Raw genomic sequence first — 25,042 nt, 5'->3', positions numbered from 1 at the left:
AGCAGACTACATTTGGGCTGTGCCGAAATGTAAACCAGGTCCATTATGTTACAAAGCACAAGATTCTCATGTACGCCTGGAGACCAGATAGAAGCTACGAAATGGACTGCGTTGAGACTCAAAACAGAAGCGCAAATTTAAACTGGCATGACTTGACAAATACTGATGGCTGAATTATTCCGCTTTGCGTGCGGACTAATCCTGCCATGTTCGTGTAATTCTCGCCCTTAACAGCGCTGTTATTGCGCGTGATGTCTGTGTGTTTAGGGTTGATATTTGTTAAAATTATTGCTACAGACATAATGCTTCTTGTATGTATCATTCATAGCCTCTCGTTTTTTTAAAGATAAAACCTGCGCTACACATAACGCAAGTGCATAGATTCGATGTATACTGCACAGAATGAGCTCCATTGGCCTTACACTGGCCGCTACTGTACGGGCGTCGAATGCAAAACATTTTATTTTGCATCTTGGACAAGAACAACTAAATAAAAAAATCTAATTCTTATGGCCTACGTCATTTTATTGCGGATGTCACACTCACCATACTCCACATATTGAAATAAAGTAAGTAATTGCATGAAACTATGGCCGTTTAATGCAATGTCTGCACAAGGTTCCCGTGCGTGCAATGTACGTCCAGTATCACGGGCAGAGATTTGCACCACGTGGTCTGAGGATTTCCGCCCAGTTTACAACTTCAGCTGGCACAAATACAATCATAATCAACACCAATATCATGAGAGAACCTTAAAGGGTCTTTTAAAGACAAAATACAACCTTGTTCAGTTGAATAGCAACTAGCCTTTGGTAACTCGCACAGCTCCATTCCAATCGCAGGCGTTTTTTTTTTTTTTCAACCGAAGCAATGCAACAAATGTCAAAAGTTTTTAAATTTAGCGCTGCAGTGAAGTGATATCGGCAATGGAGGCCCCTCTACAATCGACCAATCATGTTCCTTGGCGGTGACTTAACGTTGGGCGCCAATCGTACAAACAAGATCCTGAACTGTCAGTGAAATCGCCGCCGGAAAGTGGGCGGGGATTCACCATTGCTTCAAACGTTTAATTTAATATATCGATTATTCCTTTGAAGTTTGCGATAAAACTGGTATCATTGTTATCGGCCCACGGCAGACTTTTTAATGAACCAAACATGTATTTTATCTTGATAGCCTTTAAGGGCGCTTGCAAACTAACGGGCTTTTTCTTCTTGGGGGGGAGTCAACCTTAGCCCCCCCCGAACAAAAATCCTGGCTACGCGCCTGGCGCGCACATGGAACATGATATACGCGAGCGCAGCATGGCATCCGGGAAAACGCGACGGAGGCGTTACTTTCCAGGCCCTGCAGTTTTCACCTCTGGACAAGCCAGCCTGAAAAAAAAACGGGCACGGGTGAAAGGTCACGCTCCCACGGCAGGCCACCACGCCTAGCCCCACCCTTCGCCTGCAGAAACTTGCAAGCTGTCAGACGCGTAACGGACCGGAATACAGTACGTAAAAGCTGCTGTGCACAGGGCGCCGAAGACCACGAAGCCAGGCCTTTCTTTCTTCGTCAAAAATCCCGCTAGGAACACGTGCGGCGGGCCTTTCAACTTTCGGAGCAAGCGAACTCGCCGAAGTCGTACCGGCTCGAAAGCAGCTTTCCGGCGGCGCGCCGATACTGGTGCCGCCATCTGTTGACCGAGCCACGAACCGAAGCGCGGCAGCGGAACTCAACAGGCGGAATCTTTGATTATATTACTTTTCGAGTAAGCAGCGTCGCACGCATAGGCAACAGATTAGTCTTGAAGACGAAGCAACACCACAACCGAAGTACTGTGATGATTGAGCGGCTCCTCGTGGAAATTGAACTTGGAAGCGTTCCACGCACGAACCCTCTCTAGCGAGGGAAGCTTAGCTGTACAATTAGAGGAGCTCTCGGACGTTTGATGGAATATTATTGGGCTAAGTGAGATTAGAAGGATAGGAGAAGGCGTACTAGAACTGTCTAGCGGGCATATTCTGTGCTATCCGGGTCCTCACAAAAAGAAAGGGCACGGGGTGGGGTGCGTGGTTTAGCTAATTCTTCAGTATTAGCAAAGGAATTGGAGTCGCAGTGATCAAGCTTAACAAGCGGTACAGGTTAAAGATATTACAAGCCTACGCACCCAATGCTAGCTATGATGATGAGGCCGCAGACAAACTCCACGAAGACGTCGAGTCAGCAATGAATAAGGGAACAGCACAGTCCACAATTGTAATGGGACACTAACGGAAAAGCAGGTGCAAAGAGAGTAGCAGAAAAATAAGTAGGAAATTTCGGAAGAGGCACCCGGAACAATCGATGAGATACACTGGTTGGATTTTCAGTGACAAATAACCTCAAAGTAATGAAGACATTCTTCCGCCAACGAAAGAGTAGGCAATGGACATAGAAAAGTCCTATATCTAACGCCACATTATATTTTTGCGTGTAGCAGCGAATTAATGGAATTAAAACTTCGGGCATTAAAGGGACACTGAAGAGAGTTTTTCAAGCTCCAGTTTTTGCTTGCACTGCGTAGACTGGCTCAAATTAACAAACTTTTCACCGTTTATCCTGTCGATAAGTCGCTAATTATTTTATAGAGCCCGAAAGAAGAAAAACCACCATGCGCGGTCTGCGGCGACCGCACCAACTAAAGGCTTTGACGTCGGGGGGAGGGGCCCCGTGATTGGACGATGTACAAAATTAGCATTCAAACAAGTTTCCGTTTGGGTTCTGTAAAACAACATGCTTAACTTACGACGTTATCTGATGGGCATTCTCGATATCCCAAAATCACCATACCGCGCTTCTGCCATGTTGTCGGCTGTAAAATTCTTAAGATAAGCCTCCCAGGACGGCTTGGAATCGTAGCAATCACTAGCCGAGGCGTACGTAGTGGATGAACGCCCTCCGCGTCACCGCAGACGCTCAAATGTCATGCGCTTTTCCCCCGTCTTTGGAGCTTGCCTCGCTCATGCCTGTATTGTAAAAAGCGTGTAGGGTCTTCTGATTGTGTCCTGTGCCCACTCCCACAAGCAGTCGGTGCTTATGGCAGCACGCCAACGAGAACTCGCTAGTACGTCAGTGTCAGTCTGCGCGCGTTCTGCGAACTCGCTCGTGGAGCAACGAACGTTAGGGCCCAAAAACGGTGAACTCGGTAATAAACCTCAGCCGAAAACAAAAAAAAAATCAACTTACAAAAAAATGTACACTCTGGGATTCCAGCTTGCGACTTGCAAAATAACATGCCTCGCGCTCCACACCACTCGGCCACGGGCCAGCGCTGCCAGCATTAGAAATATAAGGTATATAATGTATAACCAGTTTACACTTTCATTTATTTTTAGCATTTCAAGCAGCTTAGATGACTATATGTTGTATAGAGGTCGTACAGTAAGCGTACCCCCAAATTTCCACGATATCTCACGTCTAGCAATTGCATTTGTTAGACGAAAAAGCGTTCGCAGATGCGTAGTCGTGGTGCTGGCCGCTGTGCTTGCTCGCCCAGCAAAAAAAAGTGCTTCCTGCACCCTAGTTTTACGCTGTACGGTAAAAGTTTCCGTTGATTTTATTTCTTTAGTACCTATATTAACTTCACTGACTCTTCTCCCACCTTCAATTGGCCTTAGATTTTCCCACTAGCGCACCAGTCAGCGAAGCATCGCATGCGCGCTTCTGCAGCGCTTGTGTGGAGCGACCTGGACTTGGAGATTGATACAGTGTACAAACTAACAAACTAAAGAAACGCACATTCTTCCATTCACAAACGTGTTGTGGCTTAGTTTCAATTGAGCAAACGAACTGAGACAACCCGTCGGCGGCCGGCGGACTAAACGCTGGGCCTTCTGACTCTGTCGGAAGGTCGGCGAGCCGTTCAGTGTGCCAGTAGCGCTGTAGCCAAGTTATTTCCTCCTGACGTCACACGAAAACACCACAGTAAATGGGCGAGGATGCAGAGGGGAGGACAGAATTTTCGAATCGATTTTTCTACTAAATAAATTCGCGTAAACGCACACAGAGTGGTCGAAACATGGCCTATGAACTCTGGACTAAAATTTGCGCTAGTAATCCCGCATTGTTTACAAATCACTTCAGTGTCCCTTTAAGCACTTAATGTTATTTTTCATGTACGTGTGGCACGGGTATTACCGATGAACAGGGTAACATTATGCACAGTATGAACAAGATAATAAAAATAGCGGAGCGATTCTACACTGCAGGCTATACGTTAGCGACATTGGACAAGGGGAAACTACTAAAGCCCGTTCTACACGCGGCGAATTTCGCTTGCCAATTCGCTGCTGCGGCGTCGCTCGTGAACCAAAACGATCTATTCTCGTTGCTGTGGCGAATTTCCAAATGTTTGGAAGAGTCCAACTTCTCTTGTGAACGCCGCTTAGCCTTTTGCAATATGTCGCATAGAGCACTGCACGGGCCTGATTTTAAGGCCCGAGCCCGGCCCGAGCCCGCTCCGCGAAGCCCGAGCCCGACCCGGGCCCATAACACCTAGCCCGAGCCCGGTCCGGGCCCGGGCATTCATAAGTGAGCCTGGCCCGAGCCCGGCCCGGGCCCGCCATCTCAAGCCCAGGCCCGGCCCGGCCCGGTAATCTATTTTTTGGCCTAGGGAGGGACCGCGCGTGTGTGACCAGGCCCGGTCTTTGACGCTGAAGAAAGTTTGTTTATTATATTCCGGGCGATCAGACGGGGCATCTAGTGCTGTACAAGCACGTCATGAACTGAACGCAAAAAATAAGGGTTTAAAAGTACACGTAGTTTAGCTTTCACCGTCTGCAGTTCACGCCACATCGGCGTAACAATAGCTCGTATTCTTAGACGAGAGACACCATCACCTTTGATTACCATACTCTTGGCAACTTCACGTGGTTGTCTCAGACACAAGTTGGTATTGATGAATTTTTTTGATCGGCATTTGAATCCACGAGTATGTACGCGCGTTGAAATACTTCACCTGCAGTGGTTGTTAAGCGGTGGTGTTTCTCTGGCACGCGAGTTTGATTCCCGGCCACGGCAGCCGCATTTTGATTGGTGCGACATCTAAAACACACGTGTACATACATAGACAGGTGCACAGCTCCAGGATATCTGAATTAATTTCTTCCCCTCTTGGGCATTCCTTGTAATCGTATCTTTGGTATGTTATACACCAAATTATAAAATCTTGATGCAGTACAAGAAATGTCACTAAAATTACAGTATAGTGAACATCAGACCTAGCAAAACACATTTTTAAAACAATGCGTACAACTAACAGCAAGAAGCGCGCAAAAATAAACCAAGAATATTCATTTTTAAGCTCTTCTCTACACTTCGCGTCGGACCTATTAACGCCGTGCCTATGAATTCAAGCCCGAGCCCGGCCCGAGCCCACGGCGGCATCGAGCCCGAGCCCGGCCCGGGCCCACGGGGTCGAGCCCGGGCCCAGCCCGGGCCCGCCGAAAATCGACTTCGGGCGGCCCGGCCCATCCCGCGGGCCGGGTCGGGCCCGGGCTTTCGGGCCGGCCCGGGCCCGTGCAGTGCTCTAATGTCGCAGCAGTGAAAATAGGAAAATAAATCGTTTTGCCGCACGGGCGGCACCGCAAATGCGAATTCGCAGGCGAGATTCGCCCCATGTAGAACAGGCTTAAGACTGCAAGCCTAACCTGCGACGTTCCGCCAATAACTAAAACTAACAAAAGAAGTATAAAATGCGCTTAAGGGATGATATGAGGGAAAGCTGCAGGCTAAGAAAGCATAACCGCAAACTTTTTGAAGGAGCTAGGTTGGCGAAATAATATTATAAAAGCTTGCTAAAGGATTTTCAGAATGTTTCACGACTTTAAAGGTGCCCACAGCCTGGAAAAACGCCAAAATAGTTTTAATTCACAGGAAGGGAGGTGGCAAAAATTTGAAGAACTACAGACCCACCAGCCTTCAGTCGGTTGTTTACAAGCTGTTTACCAAGAATAGTTACCCGCATTTCCGCTAGCCTAGACTTCAAACAACCCAAGGATTAGGCTGGGCCATTAAGTCGATAAAGAGATGAAACCAGAAAATTCGGAAGAATGGGCTCGGGCAGCACAGGACACAAACGGGAGGACGTCCATGGGGGAGGCCTTCGTCCTGCAGTGGACCTAAATAGGCTGATGACGATGATGATGATGATGATCCTCGTTGTTCCTGCGGCTCAGTAATTTGCGTATTTCGGAGGTTATTTTCGAAACTACAACGTGGGTCTAAGAAACGGGAGGTCCGATCTATTATACGGCGCTGCTTCACTTTCACTGTGGCCACACATCAGGTTGAAATGACATCGAAAGCTCTGTTAGGCGCGAATTACGAACTGCGCGATTTTTCTTGGCGCCACAGACTCACACCTGGCAGTGAGAAACCACGACAAAAGGGCAGCTGCTCTTTACTCAACAGGGCTCAACACTCTTGTGTGTTTTTGCAAGGCGGCAGGCACGGCTAGGTTTGTGCCAACGTTTAGATAGCGATCAGTTAAGCGTTCCAGCCACGCAGCCAGAACAAGATGGGGAGGGGGAGGAGGGGGGGAGGAGAAAGACGCTTCTTACTGCGGCTAGAAACGTACAAGCGGGGTTCTTTGGTGCATGGACCTGTCACGCTGGCATGCGGCAGTGGCCTACCCTGCTCCTGCACTGGTGTTTCCTTATACCGCCGCGTGATCCCTGGCTTGCGCCTCGCGCTCCGATTTTCTGTGCGATTCTGCGTACCTCGCGGCAACTTTTTGAATATCACGCGTTCCATGAAATGTGGAGATCTAAGGCTTCAGCCTTAACAGAAAAATTGTGCACCCGAATGTCCGGAAACGAACGTCTGCGGCTTTGGAAGCACAATGAAGGGGCAACGTGTTACAAAAAAAAAAAAAAAAAAAGTAATACGACACATAGCTGGCGTAGAGCGTAATGCATATACAAGAAACCTATTCACCAAACTAAATTTAATTTCAGTTCAAAACCGTAATAACATAAACCTAGCAAAAAAATCTCACATCACCATGACACTATCATAACATCATAGAAGATGAAGTAGAAATAAAGTGAGCAAAACCAACTGATCTCAATTATCCTTCCTAGGCGTGTCGTGAATTGATAAGAGTACCATTCATTTTTACAATCCTCTGTTGTTTGGCCGATCCCCTGATTGGGTATGCGCCATTAATTATCAGGATCAACAACAACAACAACAAGAAGAAGTAACAGCAGCTCGGAACGGCGGTCTCTGTCTTCTCTTCGCCCTTCCCTTTTTTAACACTTGGTATTTAGGAAGGACAGGAATGGTGGTGGTACATCTTCCGGGAGTGTGGCCATCATTGCCCGAAAGTCCTTGTCGTGTCCACTATCCAATTACAGACCGTCCTAGAGGCTGTTAACTGAACAGCAAAGGCATACAAATACCCAACGCGTTCACAAGAGAGATGGACTACCTTTGGAAACTAAATTAAATGATTCGGCACATTTCGTCTTCCTTGTTAAACCACGTCGTCACCAATGAGATTACTACTCAGCATGCAGTGTTGTATTAAAAAAAATTTCTTGGTTACAACAGAATGATTTCTGAAAAAAACTGTGTGTAATGATGCCACGAAAACGATTTTCTGTTAAAAGGCGTACTTTGTGATGCCCGTTTCTGTCTGTAACCGGGACTCGGACTTACTCGAGTGAATTAATTTCATTTTTTTACGAGCCCCCCCCCCCCCCCCTTGTGGGAAATAAACTTTTATCTTATCTAAACTTTTACCTAACTTTCAGAGACAGACTGTAAGCGCGTTCCGCGTGAGTACCCACGTGTATCTCCTATCCAGAGCGCCATATATCTACCTTATCCAGAGCCACATATTTCTCCTGTATGTGTGAATCATAAGCGCGAACACAGAGTAAGCCCGCAACCAATGCAAGGTGACAGTTACGCGCGGTCACTCAGCACGCTTTTACACAGCGGCACATTAAGGGTGACTCACCTGTGAACATTCCTATAGGACCTACTACATTATGGCCCACGGACTTAAAAACCAACGCCCACCAATACGAAAACCATTTCAAGTACATATTATTGTTCACAACGGCCTAGTTTGCTTATTTTAGAGGTATATATCACTTCTTGCTTGCTTTACAGCTACCGCCATCTAATGAAAACCGAATAAACCAAATTGTGTTTCTTGTTTATTTTTATCTAAAAAAAGAAGTGACATATTTCTAAAAGAAGCAAACTAGGACGTTGGGAACATGTTTATCAATTTATAAAACATTTTGTACCGGTGCGCGAAGCCTTTTAAGCCCGTAGGTCATGAATTAAAGTCCCATAGAAATGTGATCAAATGAGTCCCCATTAACTGACACAGTCGCATATGTAACGTTGCAGTACATCCCACAGCAGGCGTAATTTCCGATGGTACTTATCATGCAAGCTTAAATCTTTAAGTCTAGGTTTGACGAAGTGGTCCAGCCTGCATTCATTTCAGCTTGCGCAACACACAAAAAAATACGGATCCTGATAACCGTAAAGAAAAATCGAATCAATTAAACTAATACGCCAGTCTAAACGTCCATGCACGTATCACGCCGTGCGCACTGTCCGCACGTCGTTTGAAGCCAACACACATTTTCCTTTCCTGATACAAGGGATGAAACTACAGCGAACTTCCATGCCTTACAAAGGTCCACATTAGCGAACAATTTACTCTGGCTAGAAAAATCGAGGGTCAAACGAGTAATTGCATTTCTTTTCTTATTTTCAGATTGTTCGTGCATAGATATGCACGAACCTGCTGACATTGTAGATTATATTGTTTTCTCCCCCGTAATCCATACCTGCTCCTTTCCTAATACTGCGCTATTTTTTGTGTTATTTTTTGCTATTGCTTTTCAGGAAATAAAAACGATTGGGATAGCAAAGGCACAGGATATTGGGGGGAGGGGGGGGGGGGGTAACGTGTAACAGGTGAAGAAAAATTCTTGCAGATTTCGTCAAACGCCATCAAAATTATTTTACCAGTAAAAAGCAGGATTTTTTATTACTGTAACAATTTTAGGCGATTTAGCTTATATTCAAACCATCACGACCTCCCCAGTAGTTAAACTCCACTTTTGTTGAAAGCGGAATACGTCATTACCAAAATCAGCCAGTAAAGGGGGAATCAGGCATTACGTTTTCATAAACTGGCTCTGTGTCCCGTGAAAATAATGGTAAAAAATTTAACTGGGAAGATTTTTTTTTTTCAACTCCCGACTTTAGCGTGACTGTGCGTTCGTCTGATTGCTCTTACGTTGTGGTAAAACTACTAATTCTATAACCCTCCTCCTCCTCCTCCTCCTCCTCCCAATATTGAAATTAATACGTTAGCCGGGCGAGTTTTAAACGTGCCTACGTTTCGCTTATATGGCGCGTAGAAAATTTGGCTGGGGGAAGGGTACGCTGATTTTTTTCCGACCTTAGTGAAAATACTACCGACGTGTTTTAACTTGTTAAGCCTTCCTGTACATCCCGATAAAGCTTCTTTCAAGTTATTTTAAGTCCTCCCCTTTCATTTCCTCAGTAATGACCGAGGTATGTTAAAAGGCACTGACATCTATGTGATTGACTGATTGTAGGGTTAACGCGCCTTTTGTGTACTCTTTTTTTGAAACTATGCATTTCGACATGAATGTATTTGTATTCGCATTTTTACGGGTGTTGCTGTTTTTAATGTTACAATGTGTGTTTTTTTTTTTTTCATTGCGACCCCTATGTAACGCCCGTAAGGGCCTTTAGGGTAAATAAATAAAAAAAATACGCCTACCATGCTTACTTAGGCTTTGTGGGTGTTATGCGAGCTCCGGTGTTATGCGAAGTGGCTTTCTGACATCGCAAAGGCCGGCACTTCTCACTTATGAGCACCTTTCATTTTGGGCTGCCCTCTTTACGCAATATCTTGCTGAAAAGATTTTTCTTTTTTCAAGCAGCTGCCGCACTCGCCTATCACTGACTTACTCACACAAAATACATTTCCGAAAGTAATATGCTTCTCCGGTAATATTTCACAGCTGCCAATTCTCGTAGCCATAGTTGTGAATACAAAATGTCGGGAGATTTCGCGGGAACATAAACGGCGCTAGAAACACCCCGTAAACAATGCTTCCCCGCGAGCACACTCGCTATGCAGGAAAGCCCGCTTTAGAAAAAAAAAAAGGACATGATGGGACTGCATCCACGCGAACATTTACACCCAGGGAAACAGCGCGGCAAAATTTGAACCAAAGAGAAGGCAGACAGATACAAGCACTGACGAACAACTGGTGAAATTTTATTAGAGTTTGCAATAAACAGATGAAGGATTCAGAGTAATCATATGCCAGTGTGAGAAAGAAAAACGGAGATAGATGAGAGATTGAACAGCGATGTCAGTTTTAAAAGGAGATACAAACACACAAGATTTTTTTTTTATCTGGCCACACATGCCACAGAAGGCGAACTCATGCATCCCCCCTTCCCCCTCCAAATCTATCCATGTAAATGCGCTTTATGACGGAAGCCTCGTATATTTCGTGGGATCGGGCGTCACGATAATGCTTTAAGATGCGGGTTTCGTTTCGCTTGGCGCAGCAATTTTTGAAATTTTTGCAATGTCAGACAAGATTGTTTCCTCTTCCTGTGCGAATGTTATATGCTTGCTTCACAAGACTGTCGTTAACGCACCTGCAACTCCGGCCCACATAGCCCCGCCCGCACGAAAGTGATCTCCTACACTATACAGTCCACGCATTTAACATACTGTCTTTCATGCTTCGTCGTACACGTAGTCCTGGGATCCTTTCCATCATTGACTATGGCACACAAGCTGGCTAGTTTGTTAGGTGCTGAAAAAACTGTCCGCACTCCAGCCTTGTCCCATATCTCCTTCAGCGGGTGTGAAACGCCGTGTACATAGGGGATGACGCTGAGGCGGCCCCTGGCATTCCCTTGCGACCTTTTTGCAGTCCCGTTCAAATTCACCCGTTTCAAAGTGGCTTCTGCTGAGCTGCGTAGCAATGGTGTGGAATACCCTGCCGAATTGAGTCTGCTGACCTGGCTGTGCAAGCTTTTCGTCATCATGTGAAGGGAGGACTTAGCCACTGCTTTTTGCATGGCTGCCACGGCTATCCTACATTTCACCACCTTCGAACTCAACGGCAGCAGTCCTTTTGGTCAACGTGGGGAATATTGCCAGCCCATCTGACTACTCAAGGTTAATTCCAGGACTAGGAATCGCAGCTTCTTGTCTTCTGGCCTCTCGCAAGTCAATGTGAAGGCCGTTAGAACAGGTTAAAATGGCTCTAGAAGCTTGTCCCCTTGGCTCAACGGGTGGCCACATACCTTGAAGAGCACGAGGTAGTCATTAACAAACCGGAATGTTCGCACGACTATTAGGTCAGAAAGGAGCAAATGCGGACGCTTCCCAAATACAGCAAGTAGAAGGTCGCTGAGCATGGGTTCTATCGAGGAGCCCATGTACATTCCTTCTCGCTGGAGGAACAGCTTGTTGTGCATTAGGAAAGTTGACCATAGGTAAAATGCTAGCCCCTCAAGGAAGGCTTGCGTGGCAATGCCACACTCACTTTGGAATCTTGTGTTTCCGAACACATTGATCGCCTCACTCACCACTCCCAAAACCAAGGCACGACGGAGTGAGTAAAGCATGTCTTTAAGGTCCACCGATAAGCCACTCAGAAGGTCAGAGGGCTGTGTCTCCAAAAACTGTGAGACCGCTCGGGGGATCCACACCAAGAAGGGGTCGTCTATCGGCAGTTTTGACAGATACTTCTGAAGGAAACGTCCAAATGCGTTCTGCCAGTTTTGCCACGCTGTTTCCCTAGGAGTCATGTGTCCCCAACTAGCCCGATGACAAGCTTTAGTGCACACATTTCGCTCTGCAAGAGCTTTCAACACACAAAATTTTTCGGTTCTATTTGTAACAGAACACGCAGAACATGCCCTGTCCAAGAATCAGCCGGCAAGCTAAGCGAGAGCAATTGAATATAAAAGCACGTTGAAGAAGTTTGCCCTGAATGGTAATGTCCGTGCACGTGCAACTGTGTGTAGCAGAATGCCAACAATTTGAACTGTAGGCACAAGAAAAAGATCAAGCCAAAAAACATGCACAAACCCAGTTTCTGAAGCAATCGAATATGTTTCGCCACGTTGAAAAGAAATTCCTACTTTCGAGGTGCTCTTCAATCAATGAAGGCAGTTGAGAGCCACCACTAAGCAAGATGTTTGATTCGAGGCACCAGGGCACAAAGGCCAAAGAGATCAAACATGATGCTGCAGTCATTGTGAGCGTCACTGTTATGTCTGAAATATTCATGGAATGGACAAGATAAGTTTAAAAGGAATTACTAGTATGGATGTATAGGAAGGCCTTTAGCCCTTCAAAATGTTGAGATGGCGATTACTATTGATGAAGAAGACCGTGCGGTGAGAAATTCTTCAGGAACCTAAAAGCATGCCCCTTCCACCAGCAAGGACAGTAAAGGTACTGGTACACAAGAGGCAATTCTCCGTACCAATCCTTTCCTCAGGGGTCCTAAGGTTACACAAAATACGATATGAGAGTTAAAAATCTAGTGGCACTGACATCTATCTGATTGATTGATTGACTGATTGTAGAGTTTAACGCGCCGACGCAACGCAGGCGATGAGGTGCACCATAGTGGAGGGCTCCGGATTAATTTTGACCACCTGAGGATCATTAACGTGTGCCGAAATCTCGAACACATGAGCATTTTGCCTCCATCAGAAAAGCGGTTGCCGCGACCAGGAATCGAACCCGCATCCTCAGGCTCAGGAGCGCAACGCCTTAGCAACTGAGTCACCACGGCGGGTGCACTGCCATCTATCTAGTCATGGGTTGATACGCCAAAAACAATGGAGGATGAAATGGCATTTTGTACCTGTGCAGTTAAGGAAAATGCACCTTCTAGTGTCATTACATGTTAGACGCCCAACCAAATAATTTAGGACCAAAAGCTGCTGCATGTGTCACATTACAACTAAGCAAGACCACATTTTCAGCTGTTGTCACTGCCATGAACTTTTTTACGCTAACTTTTCATAGTCTGCTGAAGAACAACCTGACATAAATAGGCGCTGTCCCCTTTCTACAAGTTATGCCTCTCTATAAATTCTTTACAACATCCGCGCAGCTCTGTGCTTCATTATAGCTTTGTGCCTGGGTTGTTTCTCCAGAATTCTTTAGTACTTGTTTTCCTTCATTTATCATCGATATGAAATTTTTTTTTTCCCTTAACTTCGGGTATTTCACCATGACGGATTGACATGTGTCAGTACTACTGTCCTTAAAAGTCATGAATGGTTGGCTATAAGGTTGACTTAACCAGAAACTCCTTTCGTGCAGAAAGGCATACTCACGACTGACAGCCTCGCAACCTCACGGCTGCAGCCACAAAATATCCCCTCCTGCCAAGTTGTTACAACGGGCCCATAAAATTCCCGCTTGAAAGTCAATCAGGTGCACAACTCCCTCTGTCAGCAATGAAAACAAACATGCTGCAAGGTGTAAACTATAAACCAGAGTGCATAGTAAGCTGTGTATAGACCAGCAAAAAAAGCGAAGGTGCAAACATCATCATGGGTTGCTTCTTTGGTTTGTGTCAGACCTTCAGAGCTGCCACTCTACCCACAGAATCATTGCTACTGCGGACTTTTTATACTGTATACTGGCAGTTATATGTAGCTCTCATAGGACACAGGTGTCTGAAGTGCAGTATGCGAAGTTTGGAACTGTGTGAAACTTTGCTTTGCCTCTTTTTCCCCACCTTACCTCCCCACCCCCCTTATTTATATCAAAGCGGAGCTTTTTGAATCTCACTGACGGCACTGTTCGTCCAACCAAAAATGCACTGCAGAAAAGCTAACTTTATACAATGGCTTTTACAAGACGATGATGATGATATACAAAGGCACATATAGCGCCTCAAGAACATAATACCCCTGTCAAACGTGCCTATTTAAGTGCACTTACACAGAGTGCACTTGGCTAAAATGTCATTCGGGAGCAGCTAAACGGTAAACGCGAATGACACTTTACAAGGAACGCACTTTAAGCTGAGTGTGGTCTCCAAACACACTTTACCGGGGCCAGCTCGCCGAGTGAGTAATCTCGTGAACAGAGGTCCGAAAATCGGAAAAATTATCCTAAAACCGCGAGCGTTTAGATGATAATAAGTAACGTTAAAAGTTCATTATAGATATATTGCTTATTTGCTTTTACAAAAATTGAAGCAGCGACGAAAAATGAGAAAATAACCTTTCTCTCAACAACGTGCCAGCGCCGCCTGGTGGGTGTTTTGCTCCATGGCAGCCGTTCTCTGCGGCGTTCTCGTAGGTGGTTTCTTGTGGCCCTGTGATTGTGTTCCTGCTTCAGCCTATTTCCGTTGAATTCAACGCCTTCAGATAATTTCCCCCAAACAATAATGCTGCTGTCATTCACTGCGCAGTGAATAACAGTGAAGATATCAGCGCCGGTGTTCAGTCGCCGTCCCGACTGTTTTTGTGGTCTTGTGCGAGGCGCCGATTGCGATTTTAAACAATGCGAACACAACGAGATGTTTACATTATTCCTCACGTGATAAAGAGGGGGAATTTCAAGTAATTTTGCGTAATATTTACGCAGGCTATCGTCACTGACATCACGGCCAAGGGCACTTTATTTCGCCGTTTAGCAGCCCGCAGCCTAAGTGTCACTTGGGAAGCCCGAGTGCACTCGACGGAAGTGCACTTAAATAGGCACGTTTGACAGGGGTATAAGTGGTCAAATGTCTGCTCACTTCGCTTCTAATGTATCAGAAAGACGATAGTCGTCTGCTGCCGTCACCACGTAATTGCCTCGCTTCTCTTTCCCGCCCACATCCCACACTCTTGCCCCTCACCCCCCCACCTTTCGCTCCTCCTATGATAAATAGAGTGGAGGTTTACTCAAGCCAATTTGGTATTGCTATGTTCCCCTGCACGCTCTTGCTTTTGAACTGTGATCACTGGCACGAAGGCGCTGTGATCGCTTCTGGTAATTTGAGGTCAAAACATTCCTTTGCAAGGTCTACTTCTGTAGTTGCTTTAGAAAAAAAAATAAACAGCCATGCATTCTTAACTAAAAGAACAATGCGAATCAATATTTATTGATTACTTGCCTCAAATGTGCCTAATGTTTTCTTTTTGCTCAAAAGTGTTGAAAGGTACAAACGTTGCCTCCATATTTATTAGCTCAGAAATCTTTTGTGTATATAAACATCTTGTTCAGGAATTTCTTTACCGTTTGGCCAGGCAGCTGAATCAAGGGATACGGACGCACAGACAGACAGACAGACAGACCGAATTTTCGCATCAAACTAGCCCAAGAAAGACTATTGTCTTTACAAAACTCTTCCTGTGGTAGGAATCGAACCTGGGTTCCTCGCATTATGAAGCCAATGCCCATACAATTGAGCCATTCCGACACGATCGAAGCAGTTTGGATTTTGGTCTTTGACTCTGGATGCACAGAAGAAAGCTTTGAGTTTTAACCATCGTTTTCTTACGAAAGAGGATTTGGATTTTTTTTTCTATTTTGTTTTTACATCTGGTGACGGAGAATGCCAAACTCGGTGGCAACGCAAAGGGGTTTCCCTTCGGTCCATAGACACTTCATTGTGGCCCCTGCACAACACCCATTTTGTGTTGGCTTTCCCGTAGTACACAAGTGTCATGAGGTAAAGCCCCCCTGCATGCAGTCAGTCCTCTTGCAATGGTGTCCAGTACAAGCCGAGTTCTTTTTTTAACAACAGAGCTGTTTAAGCTTTTGGTTCCACCTCGCAGCATTACCATGAAAGAATACGAAGAAAGAATACCGAGTGCACGTGAGTGCGCGCCTTGTGAGGAGTTCCCAATGTCGGCCAGCTTGACCTTTGAGAACACTCTGTCCAGCGTTCGTGGCACGATCATGTGCTCTTCTCGTCGCCACTTCACACGTGTCTGCGCCTCGAGTGGGGAGCCCAGACGGCAAGTTCGCGAAGCTGGGTGCTGCCGGTTCTAGCACATGCTCATGTGGTCCACTTCGAGAGAGATGCAAAAGAACGCGGACAAAACAATCCAGGCATGACCGTCGTGGAGAACTTTCAGCACCAAGTTCGGAAGCCCATACGAGGTGCAACAGCCGGGTGTCTGACGAAAAGAGGGGGATCGCCAGCTCCGCTGTTTCTTCAGTCTTGCAACACTAGTGCAAGCTGGGCTTTCTCATGTATAATGTTATGTATAATGTATAATGTTTCTCATGTATAATGTTACGCATGATTTTAGTTCGGTTATAATTTTGCTGTTTGTGTTCTATTTTCTACTGTAACCCGCCTACAACAATGCCCAATGGGCGATGTAGGTACTTGTAATAAATAACTAAATAAAAATTTTTCTGTTGTTGCTGGCCATAATGAGTGCGGCATCATTAAAAATCTAGTGTCATAGTTACTCCTGCCATTTACTCTGCATGTGAGCGTGATGAGGTGTCGCTGCCCCAAATCAAGGAGAGGCCAATCCACCGCATTTTGCGGGCGTACCCTACGAAAAACGCACGTCTGAGGAAGAAGAAGAAGAGGAGGTGAAGGAAGCTGTTCGTTCTCGGAGGCAGCAAGACAGCCACCCTCACGGTGTAGGCCCGAGGACCGTCACCGGCTCCCCCGTCCGAGCCACTGGCCGGGCTATCAACGAGACGACGGCTGACTAGACAACCAGAAGCTGTTGCGCCGTTGGAGTGATCGTGGTTCCGGTGGCGTAAAGCGTGGGCAGCGAGGCCTTGCTGCGGACCAGGCTTCAGCTCTTCACGCCCGCCGCAGCCATAGACCATCATGTTCCTGGCCAGCGAGGCACCGGTTCAATGCCGACAGCGACGTGCTCCGTCGCTCGTCCCTAATCACCGTCCACTACCAAGAAGTCGCTCTCCGTTTCATCACTGCACGACGCTCTCCCCTCTACGAAGGTCACAAGTGTATGACTCGTGCTTTCTGTGTCCACTCTCATCCGCCCCTGAGTGTGTTTCTGCGTCTACTCCGTGCGTGTGCTTAAGTGTCCATTCCACTGCGTACGTATGTCACGTTAATACATCTGGTGCGTGGGCGTGTTTTGCAAGAACATAGTCAGGGTTCGTGACTCTCTGCACGTAATCCGAACCAACATTCATTACAGTGAGCACATGCCTTACGAGGAGTGCCCGGCATCATCCAGGCTTGTGCGTATTGCTAACAAAAAAAAATTCCAAGAAGACAGTTCACGAGCGTTTGCGCTTCAAGGGAGCAGCACAAGACAGCTCGTGCTACAGACACCCAGTTGGTGAAGCCGGTTGCCACCGGTTCTGCTGCAAGCTAGTGCGTTCTGCTTTGGGAGAGATGTGAAAGCCTCCCGACAAAACGATATGGGCCCACCAGCCATGCACGAGGAAGACGACAGTGCAGATGGATATGACAATGACTACTAGCACAGTGAGAAGCAACAATAAAAGACAAAATGAACAATTTCTAATTGAAAGCAATGCGTGATGGTGTGTCCTTCAGTGCTCACCTGGAAATAAATCCCACTCCGCTATGGTACAAGCCTTGCGTGACGTAGCGCAAGCTACGCCAATTTCTTTAGTTGATACGAATTTCAGTGATTAGTGATTAGAAGGGCATTCACTTGCATCATTTGCCTTATGCGGACCATGCAATGTTTGTTTGCTTTTCACCTGCACTCCACAATTCACTCACACAAGCTGCTCATTGAAATATTTTTCCGCATTCCTTTCCGCGTGTTCTGGAAGCTGCTTGTTCTCCTTTCCCTTCTTGTAGTTATGAAACTGATTTGCACTGAATTTTCCTCAAAATTCCAACTTGTTCACTCCTTGTCGTACATTGTGCAATTGTTTTTGTCAAGCATCTATTTTTTCACCCATATTGTACCTGCCCCAGTTCCTGCCTTCCCCTGCCTTCATAGTACTGAAATGTATCAGAAGTGTGATTCTTTAATATTTTAACCTGATGAGAACAGTTGTTGTAATTGAATTTACATGTAAATAAAAAAATTTACATTTAATGACTTCGAATATTCAGTTGTGGACAAGTATGCGGACAAATTCGAAACATTTGGGACGGTATTGAGTGGTAAGCATGTTGGGAGCCCTAAAATGCAGTGTTTGAGAGGGAAGGTCTTACACTGAGCCTCCCCAGTCAGCAAGTCAAATGTCAAGGTGTTTGGTCTGCATGCACTTATGTTGGAGTGCAGTCTTTTCAACCAATATCCAATCATACCAAAAACACAAAAAATAGTAAGATATTTGGATGCAGTAGCATGACAGAAGGGTAAGCTAACCACGCGTGGCCACGCTCTGCAAACAAAACAACTCGCAAAACATTGTTTGCACATTGCTTAGTGATAGGAACACAAGAACACAAAAGCTGCACAAAATGTCTTCACACTTTCAGGTACCTCATGAAGAGCAACTTGTATACATCACTCCTGTCTGTCGTTGTTCGCTGTTTGTTCGTTTTTGGGATTTATATTTTTTCAAAATCTGGGGGGTAAAAATCGGGTGCCATTTTTCAGACTGATATTCGGGGAGAAATCTGGGTTTTTTGTGAAACCATTACGAAATGTATATGCGAATTCGTTTTTTCCAAAAACAATTTGTCAGTGGAATGCTTTGCCATTACCAGTGGTGCATTGTGATTCACTGGAAAAATTTGAGGAAGGGCTCAAAGATTTTTTTCTGTAAGCATGGTCTACTGTTTTGATTTATTTTAATTTGTTTGTGTGCTTACTACGACTGCACTGTTTTTCCTTTAGCCTCAATGTCGGTGTTCCCAATGTATGCCATGTAACATCTCCAGGTTGATGTGTTGCTGTTTAAATCGCTGTATGATTTGAATGTATTGATGTTTGACATTCTTAGTATGTCCCACGCCTGTAACAGCCAAAAGGCTAACAGCATTCGGAAATAAATAAATTCAAACTTTTTTGGGTTAAATAGATAGGTGTTACTAAGTTTATTTTAATGCACTCATTTTATTTAGAGAGTAGGACGAGCTTTTTAACTCTAACGCGTTGAAATTGGTGTTTACTTCAAGCTGGTAATTCGGGGGACTTCAGGGTTCTCTTTGAAATGCTCTCCGAAATTTGGCATTTGTTTGAAAATGAATAAATCATGACAGTAAATAGCATTGATAACTTCTAGCAAATAAAGCATTTTATTCACGAAAATCTGGTCATCGATTGTTCCCTCATCCTTGTTTATATATACATTATTGTGATCTGCCTGCGTAACTTCGGTCGTCAATCGAGGCCTGTGTGATCACTGAACGTATCTTAAATGGTGAAAGGTTATCTCGACAGTACAGATTCCATTAGCTCGGCAGAGCAATGTCAGGGTACCAATTACCAGCCTGGGTGGTAGAGTCATTCCAATACTACTTAAGAGTTCGGAAGGTGTGTTTGTGTGCTTGTTTCCAGCAAGTACTGGTTGAGAACGGTGGAACGTCTGACCACAATTGTGCAGATTGATCGCTCCTTTGAAAAGGTCCATTCGAGGAGAAACCGGGTGTAGCCCGAATCTCCGGAAACATGTTCGGGGTGTAAGAATCGGTTAAAATCAGGTTTTACGGGAAAACGAACAACCCTATGTATATGTAGTTAGTGAACGCCAGCTTAAAAAAACTATAGTTTTTACACATGTAGAACCAAATATGAGGAACATGATGCATCAATATCATGATGTCTACTAGACAAGAAATAAAGCAAGCTGCTTGAAAGCACAGCCCACAAAATTATTGAGCTGTCAGGCAAGGGGAAAAAAATGAAACATGTGCCACACGAAGACGTGCTCCCCGCCACCCAGTCTGCGTGCTTCTACCATCATAATTAATAACAGCTGTCGTGTTTTTCTTGCAATTGCAATGGGAGGAAATATTTAGCCTGCAATTGAAAAGCCAAAAATAGTCCATTCTTTTTCACCATCAAGGTCTCGCAGTCCGAATAGGATGAGATTCCGGGAGGAACAACGTGCATCTATTCTGGTCTAATTTTCAAGGTGCCATCTAAATTACTCCGGTGGTACATACGATTTTTGGTATGCATTGGATGTTAGCGTAGTAAATGCTTGGCATCTGTCCACAACGAAGTGCTCTACGCTGGAATAGAAAAGCTAAGCCGCTCAAGGATTTTTGTGTTCCTGTTGCGAAGTCATGAAAATTCCGAAAAGCAAGTTCTCCAACCTCGCCAGTTTGAAGACCTCTCTTGGAGACCCTGCAGCCCTTCGTCGCCAACAAAAGAGATAAAATGCCACCTTATGATGCATGTGAGGACAGCATGAGTTACTAGCCAGTCGCAGTTTGAGAACGTGCCTTTGGACATACCTACGCCTTAATAAGAAAGCCAGGCAAGAGGTTGCTACGCCTTGTGCCACACAGCCGTCTCCAGTGGACGTTCAAGTACACCAAACCTGGTGTTTTCCTTTTGCTGATGGGCGGGAACAACTGTTTTCTTTTTCCGACTTTTCACACCCGCTAACGCAGCATGGAAAGTGACAAAGCAGTGAGAAGGCCACTCACGCGAGAAAGCTACGCAAATAAATGTTGGTTCTTGAGCCCCAACTTTCTGCTATTAAATGGCAGATCAACAAAACTGCTGACTTCCTGTAAGTCCATCATTTTTTAACGAAATGTTACGATACTTGTTCTGCTCGATCTCTGCGTGTTCTAAGAATAAGGCTTGCAAAAAAGAAAAAAGGGCCTAGATTTTTTTTTATCCTTCCAGTTAAATGGGTTAGGTACCTTGCTTTCCCTCACCACTTGCTGACATTCCACAATAGAAATGTTGCTTTGGACATCCGCCTGGAGGGCTTGGTCTTTTTTTTCTTGTTGTTGTTGCTGCCTAGAAAGAACCCATGTTCTTAACCAGCTGCACACCCTTGCCACTTGAAACGCCAACACCATTCCCACACGCAGATACGGTGGACAGAAAGTGGTGCGTGAGAGTTCTGTACAGGCACAAAGTTGAAAGTTGTTTGCGATAAGCTTCATAGCAGCAGGAATTGGTCACAGTATGACAGTGCCCCGTATGCACATCACAGCATCGTACCACAGCCTCTTCAGAACGCATCAAAGACACTCGCAGAAACACCTGCTTCGAGCTTCTAACTCTTGCATCCCTCTGAGTTTTCAGTTGGAAAGAAGCACTTGTTGCAAACCACCACGTAGCAGAATGTACGTTCAGCCCCTCGACCTTCCACACAATGTCTTCAATGTGTTTCCTTTGAGCTCATTGTACAGAGAATTTCGTGAAAAAAAAAGGTCTCACTTTCCCTTCTCTGTATCACAATTGTGTTTCTTGGTAGAGTATGCCAAACAACACGTAAATGGCCACAAAAAAAGGTATGTCTTCCTATCTATTGCAATGAAATGAACGAGGTGCTCGAAGCCACAGATTAGCAGTACCTCACAATGAAGCCACAGTGCAAGCAGCAGCCGACAACAAGCGAGCATTTCAATGACGTGATGCACGTGATGCACCCATAGCTGTTGCAAATGCACTGCACGTGTGTTCAAAGTTACCCATACTAAACAAATCAAATGTCACAAACAACGCACAACATCATTCATTTTCTCAAACCCCAAGCTGGCTACGCCGCTTCGAGGAACAAAACCTGGCAAAGCAGGGCTGCCTTCTGGTGGCCCTTGGGCCAGTTTTGAGCAGGCGCTGAAAAACGCTAGGCCCCACCACACAGCAATAACGCATATAGAATGCAAAACACCCCCTGCGGCAGGCGCAGGGGAGTGACCCAACCGAAACTAGTGTGGACTATCAAGCTGGGTGGCTGCCATGGCAAAAGAGATGACAGTGACCACGTTCACTCCGTGGCATTACCACGTTTCATGAATGCTGATTGCAGCGTTTTCCGCAGTTCCCTCTTCTGCAACCGATGGCACTATCTGAACCTGCACCAGGTGCCCATGATGTTACCTAACTGCCCCACGAGGCAAAAGTTTCTTTTCCTGTCTTGTTTCTCACTCCATGAACACAGCTTATTGCAGTCTACCGACCAGGCTTGCGTCACTTGTGCTGCATTTGAAATCTTCTCAGTTAAACAGTGCACCAAAACTACAAAACTACATGCCTGCTAGCTTACGTACAAAGTACCCTCTGCTTTATCTGACCAACACATCAGTGCTTTACAATGCAAAATTTTGTACGGTCATCACTTTTTGTAGTGCAAAGGCTAGGATCACAACTGTGGGATAGTTCCACTCTACACTGAAACACCAAGATGTACTATATAACAAGCCAGTGTCTAAAGCAGAGTTAATGAAAATCTGAACAGTGCGGCATACCATTATTTCAGCATGCCAAACGAATCTGAGTTTGGAAATCTCAAAGCAAATAAGTTACGAAGCAAATAAAATGGCTTAAGCTCCGGCGGCCACCAACAGCAATAAACACAAGAGCCTGTTTCCTTCAGCAGAATTGGGTGGGATGGGCGAATTGTGGGAGGCACATTTTGTGGATGAAGCAGAGTATAACGGCAGTGTTGGTAATGCTGAGCAGATTTCCTCTTAGAGCACATAAAGAAATATACCTTTGAGTGGCCCTGAAAAGTTCAGAACAAATCTATTTTGCTTTGTTGACGAAGCTGGATAGCGCGTTCCACCTACTGTACATCCACTCAGGTTTTAGCCATGCGTTTTGAGAAAGTTCAAGCACAACTGCCACTAATGCTGCTGGGAAAGCCTTCCAGTGTGAGTTTCGTTTATAGGTCAACTAAAAAAGTGATCAAGCAATTGCCTAAACGCACTGCTTGTGGAATTCCAACATGTGCACGCGACGGGCTGGTGCCACGGGCAACTTGGGGCCACGGGCAACTGGACCCGATACCAGAAATTTCAAAACTGTTAGAAATATATCTGCACCGTTTTTTTGCGAAAGCTTTACACGAAGTGTTTGGTTGTGAAAATTTGCTAGCGGATTGAAAAAAATTGGAAAGCAGATTACGCAACAAAAAACAGGAGGCCCTTTTTGTGCTTTCAACCCATAACACAACATCTATTTTCAGGAAAATGCACAAGCATTGCAGTTTCACGTCTTCAACGATGTCTTCCATTCTTTGCTTTTCCCGATAGGTACTTCTCAAATGCCTCTTTTGTCACCTTCTGATTACCCCAGCTGCCATTGCACCTTTACTGATGTTCACCTAATTCCCACAGCCTTCTAATCTTGACAAATATAGGCTTTTGCACTGACATCACTAAGCCGCCAAGGCACCAACCAGCCTGTCCCCCATTACTTTTCACAAGAATTTAAAAGCACCAAGGGGGGGTGCATCCTAAACTTCCGATATCCTCCCAAAGATCGTAATGGCGCTTATTCCTCAACATTCTGCATCATGTGGATTACAATTTGCAAAAGCTCTGTGCGTTTCTCTCTGCGATCACTCAGAGCACCAAAACTTCGCATCAAAAAGAATCACAGGGCCCCCACTCACCGCAACCCGGCTTGAGAGCGGCGGCCGCAGAGTCCACTGCTTTCCACGGGTGAGGCAAGTCCAGGAAGACTGCGTCAGCGAGTCCCTCGATGCCAAAGCCATCCTGGCAGACGTCCCGGTGAGACACAGTCACGACCGACCCGAGGCCGTGCTCCTCGAACTCCTTGCGGGCCACTTGGACGCGCTGCTCGTGGAAGTCGAACGTGTACACATGGCCAGTTGGTGCAACAGTCCGGGCCAGGGCATGGGTCATCGATCCACTGCCCGTGCCTACGGAAGAAAGAAAGAAGGGGCCCTCCAAATGAAACTCTGTGTGCAAAGATGAAGCTTTGTAGTTCAAACTACACTTCTTTCGATGTTCCACGAGTCATTTATAAAGGGGCAGTGATGAAAAGCTTGCCCTCAAAATTGCATACGAGCCGGCATTTTATACCTCGGTGCGAAAACAGGTATCTGGAGGGTTTTTTTTTTCAGCTTCTTCCCCTCAGATCTCTACATGGAAGTTCATTTGCATGACAGCAAGGGGTAATTTGCAACTAAAATTTTACTGAACACGAAGTCATCATATCTAAACGAAAAGATGAAAACTGTAGAGATACATGTAAGATTGGACAAACGTAGCACTTGGCACCACTACACATATATTTCAGTCACTACATTGACTGGTCCTTTTTATTTTATTACCACTTGAAAATCTTACAGAAAAAGTTTGAAAAAAAAAAACATTTTTGGTCACATAGCTCGGCTAGCTAGTGCCGGAACCAATGGTTAGACATACTGCACAAGTCAGCAAATGGTACCAGCAGTGACAAATGGAACAGGTACAAATACATAGAGTGGATTACACAACGCAGTTTTGGGGGAAAAAAAAAAGCACACAGGTTATTTATCAAACTATACCACTATCCTCTATCATAAAATGCTTCATGGCTGCAAAAAAGTTGTGTGCTGCTTTCACATCAGCCTGTATAGCATTCCAAATAACAGCATCATAAAATTCTATTATCTGCCGAATGTATACATTTTGAGTGGCCGGTAAATTCAAGCATACGTTTGTCGCAGCTCTTGTACTGAGCACCGGTAACTTAAAAATGCTTCGTGGTTTTCAAGAACATCCCGTCATTTTTGTCACGCTAACACATTCAAAATACCCCATATATACCTCCTGCACCTCCCCTACCTTGCATGCACATTGATCGAAACTATGAAACAATATGACAGGCTTTTCAAAGGATGGCATGCACCTCCACTCACTACAGCGATTTGAGCCAAGCCCAATATTTCATTTCTGTACACTGCTTCAGTGCTCGCGTAGCCTCAAGTCAACACATCGTGCCGACTGTCATAACAAACCGTTGCACAGGCTAAGGGAGCACAATACATTTCCCTGTCATCACCATCATCAAACCCATTGTAGTGTCTAACGGTACAGCTTGTAGGGACACAGCCCCTCCGTGCGCCCGCATATGGTGATTACAGTGCAGCGAGCGTGCGTCGAATACCGAT

At 45.5% G+C, this 25,042-nt stretch overlaps 1 protein-coding gene across 2 annotated transcripts in view; it reads right to left on the bottom strand.

The window, feature by feature from the left end:
* Trmt61 (tRNA methyltransferase 61) overlaps positions 1 to 25,042 on the bottom strand; it is a 150,705-nt gene that overhangs the window by 122,564 nt on the left and 3,099 nt on the right. For both annotated transcript variants that reach the window (XM_077682085.1, XM_077682084.1), the window contains exon 2: positions 23,537 to 23,806. In XM_077682085.1, the coding sequence (XP_077538211.1) occupies positions 23,537 to 23,806 (270 nt within the window). The remainder of the gene's footprint in view (positions 1 to 23,536; positions 23,807 to 25,042) is intronic.

The sequence above is a fragment of the Haemaphysalis longicornis genome, unplaced genomic scaffold, assembly GCF_048455015.1.
Source record: "Haemaphysalis longicornis isolate Haplotype H1 unplaced genomic scaffold, Haemaphysalis longicornis Haplotype H1 scaffold_8, whole genome shotgun sequence".
NCBI classification, from domain to species: Eukaryota; Metazoa; Arthropoda; class Arachnida; order Ixodida; family Ixodidae; genus Haemaphysalis; species Haemaphysalis longicornis.
This window is presented reverse-complemented; position numbering and strand designations above follow the sequence as displayed.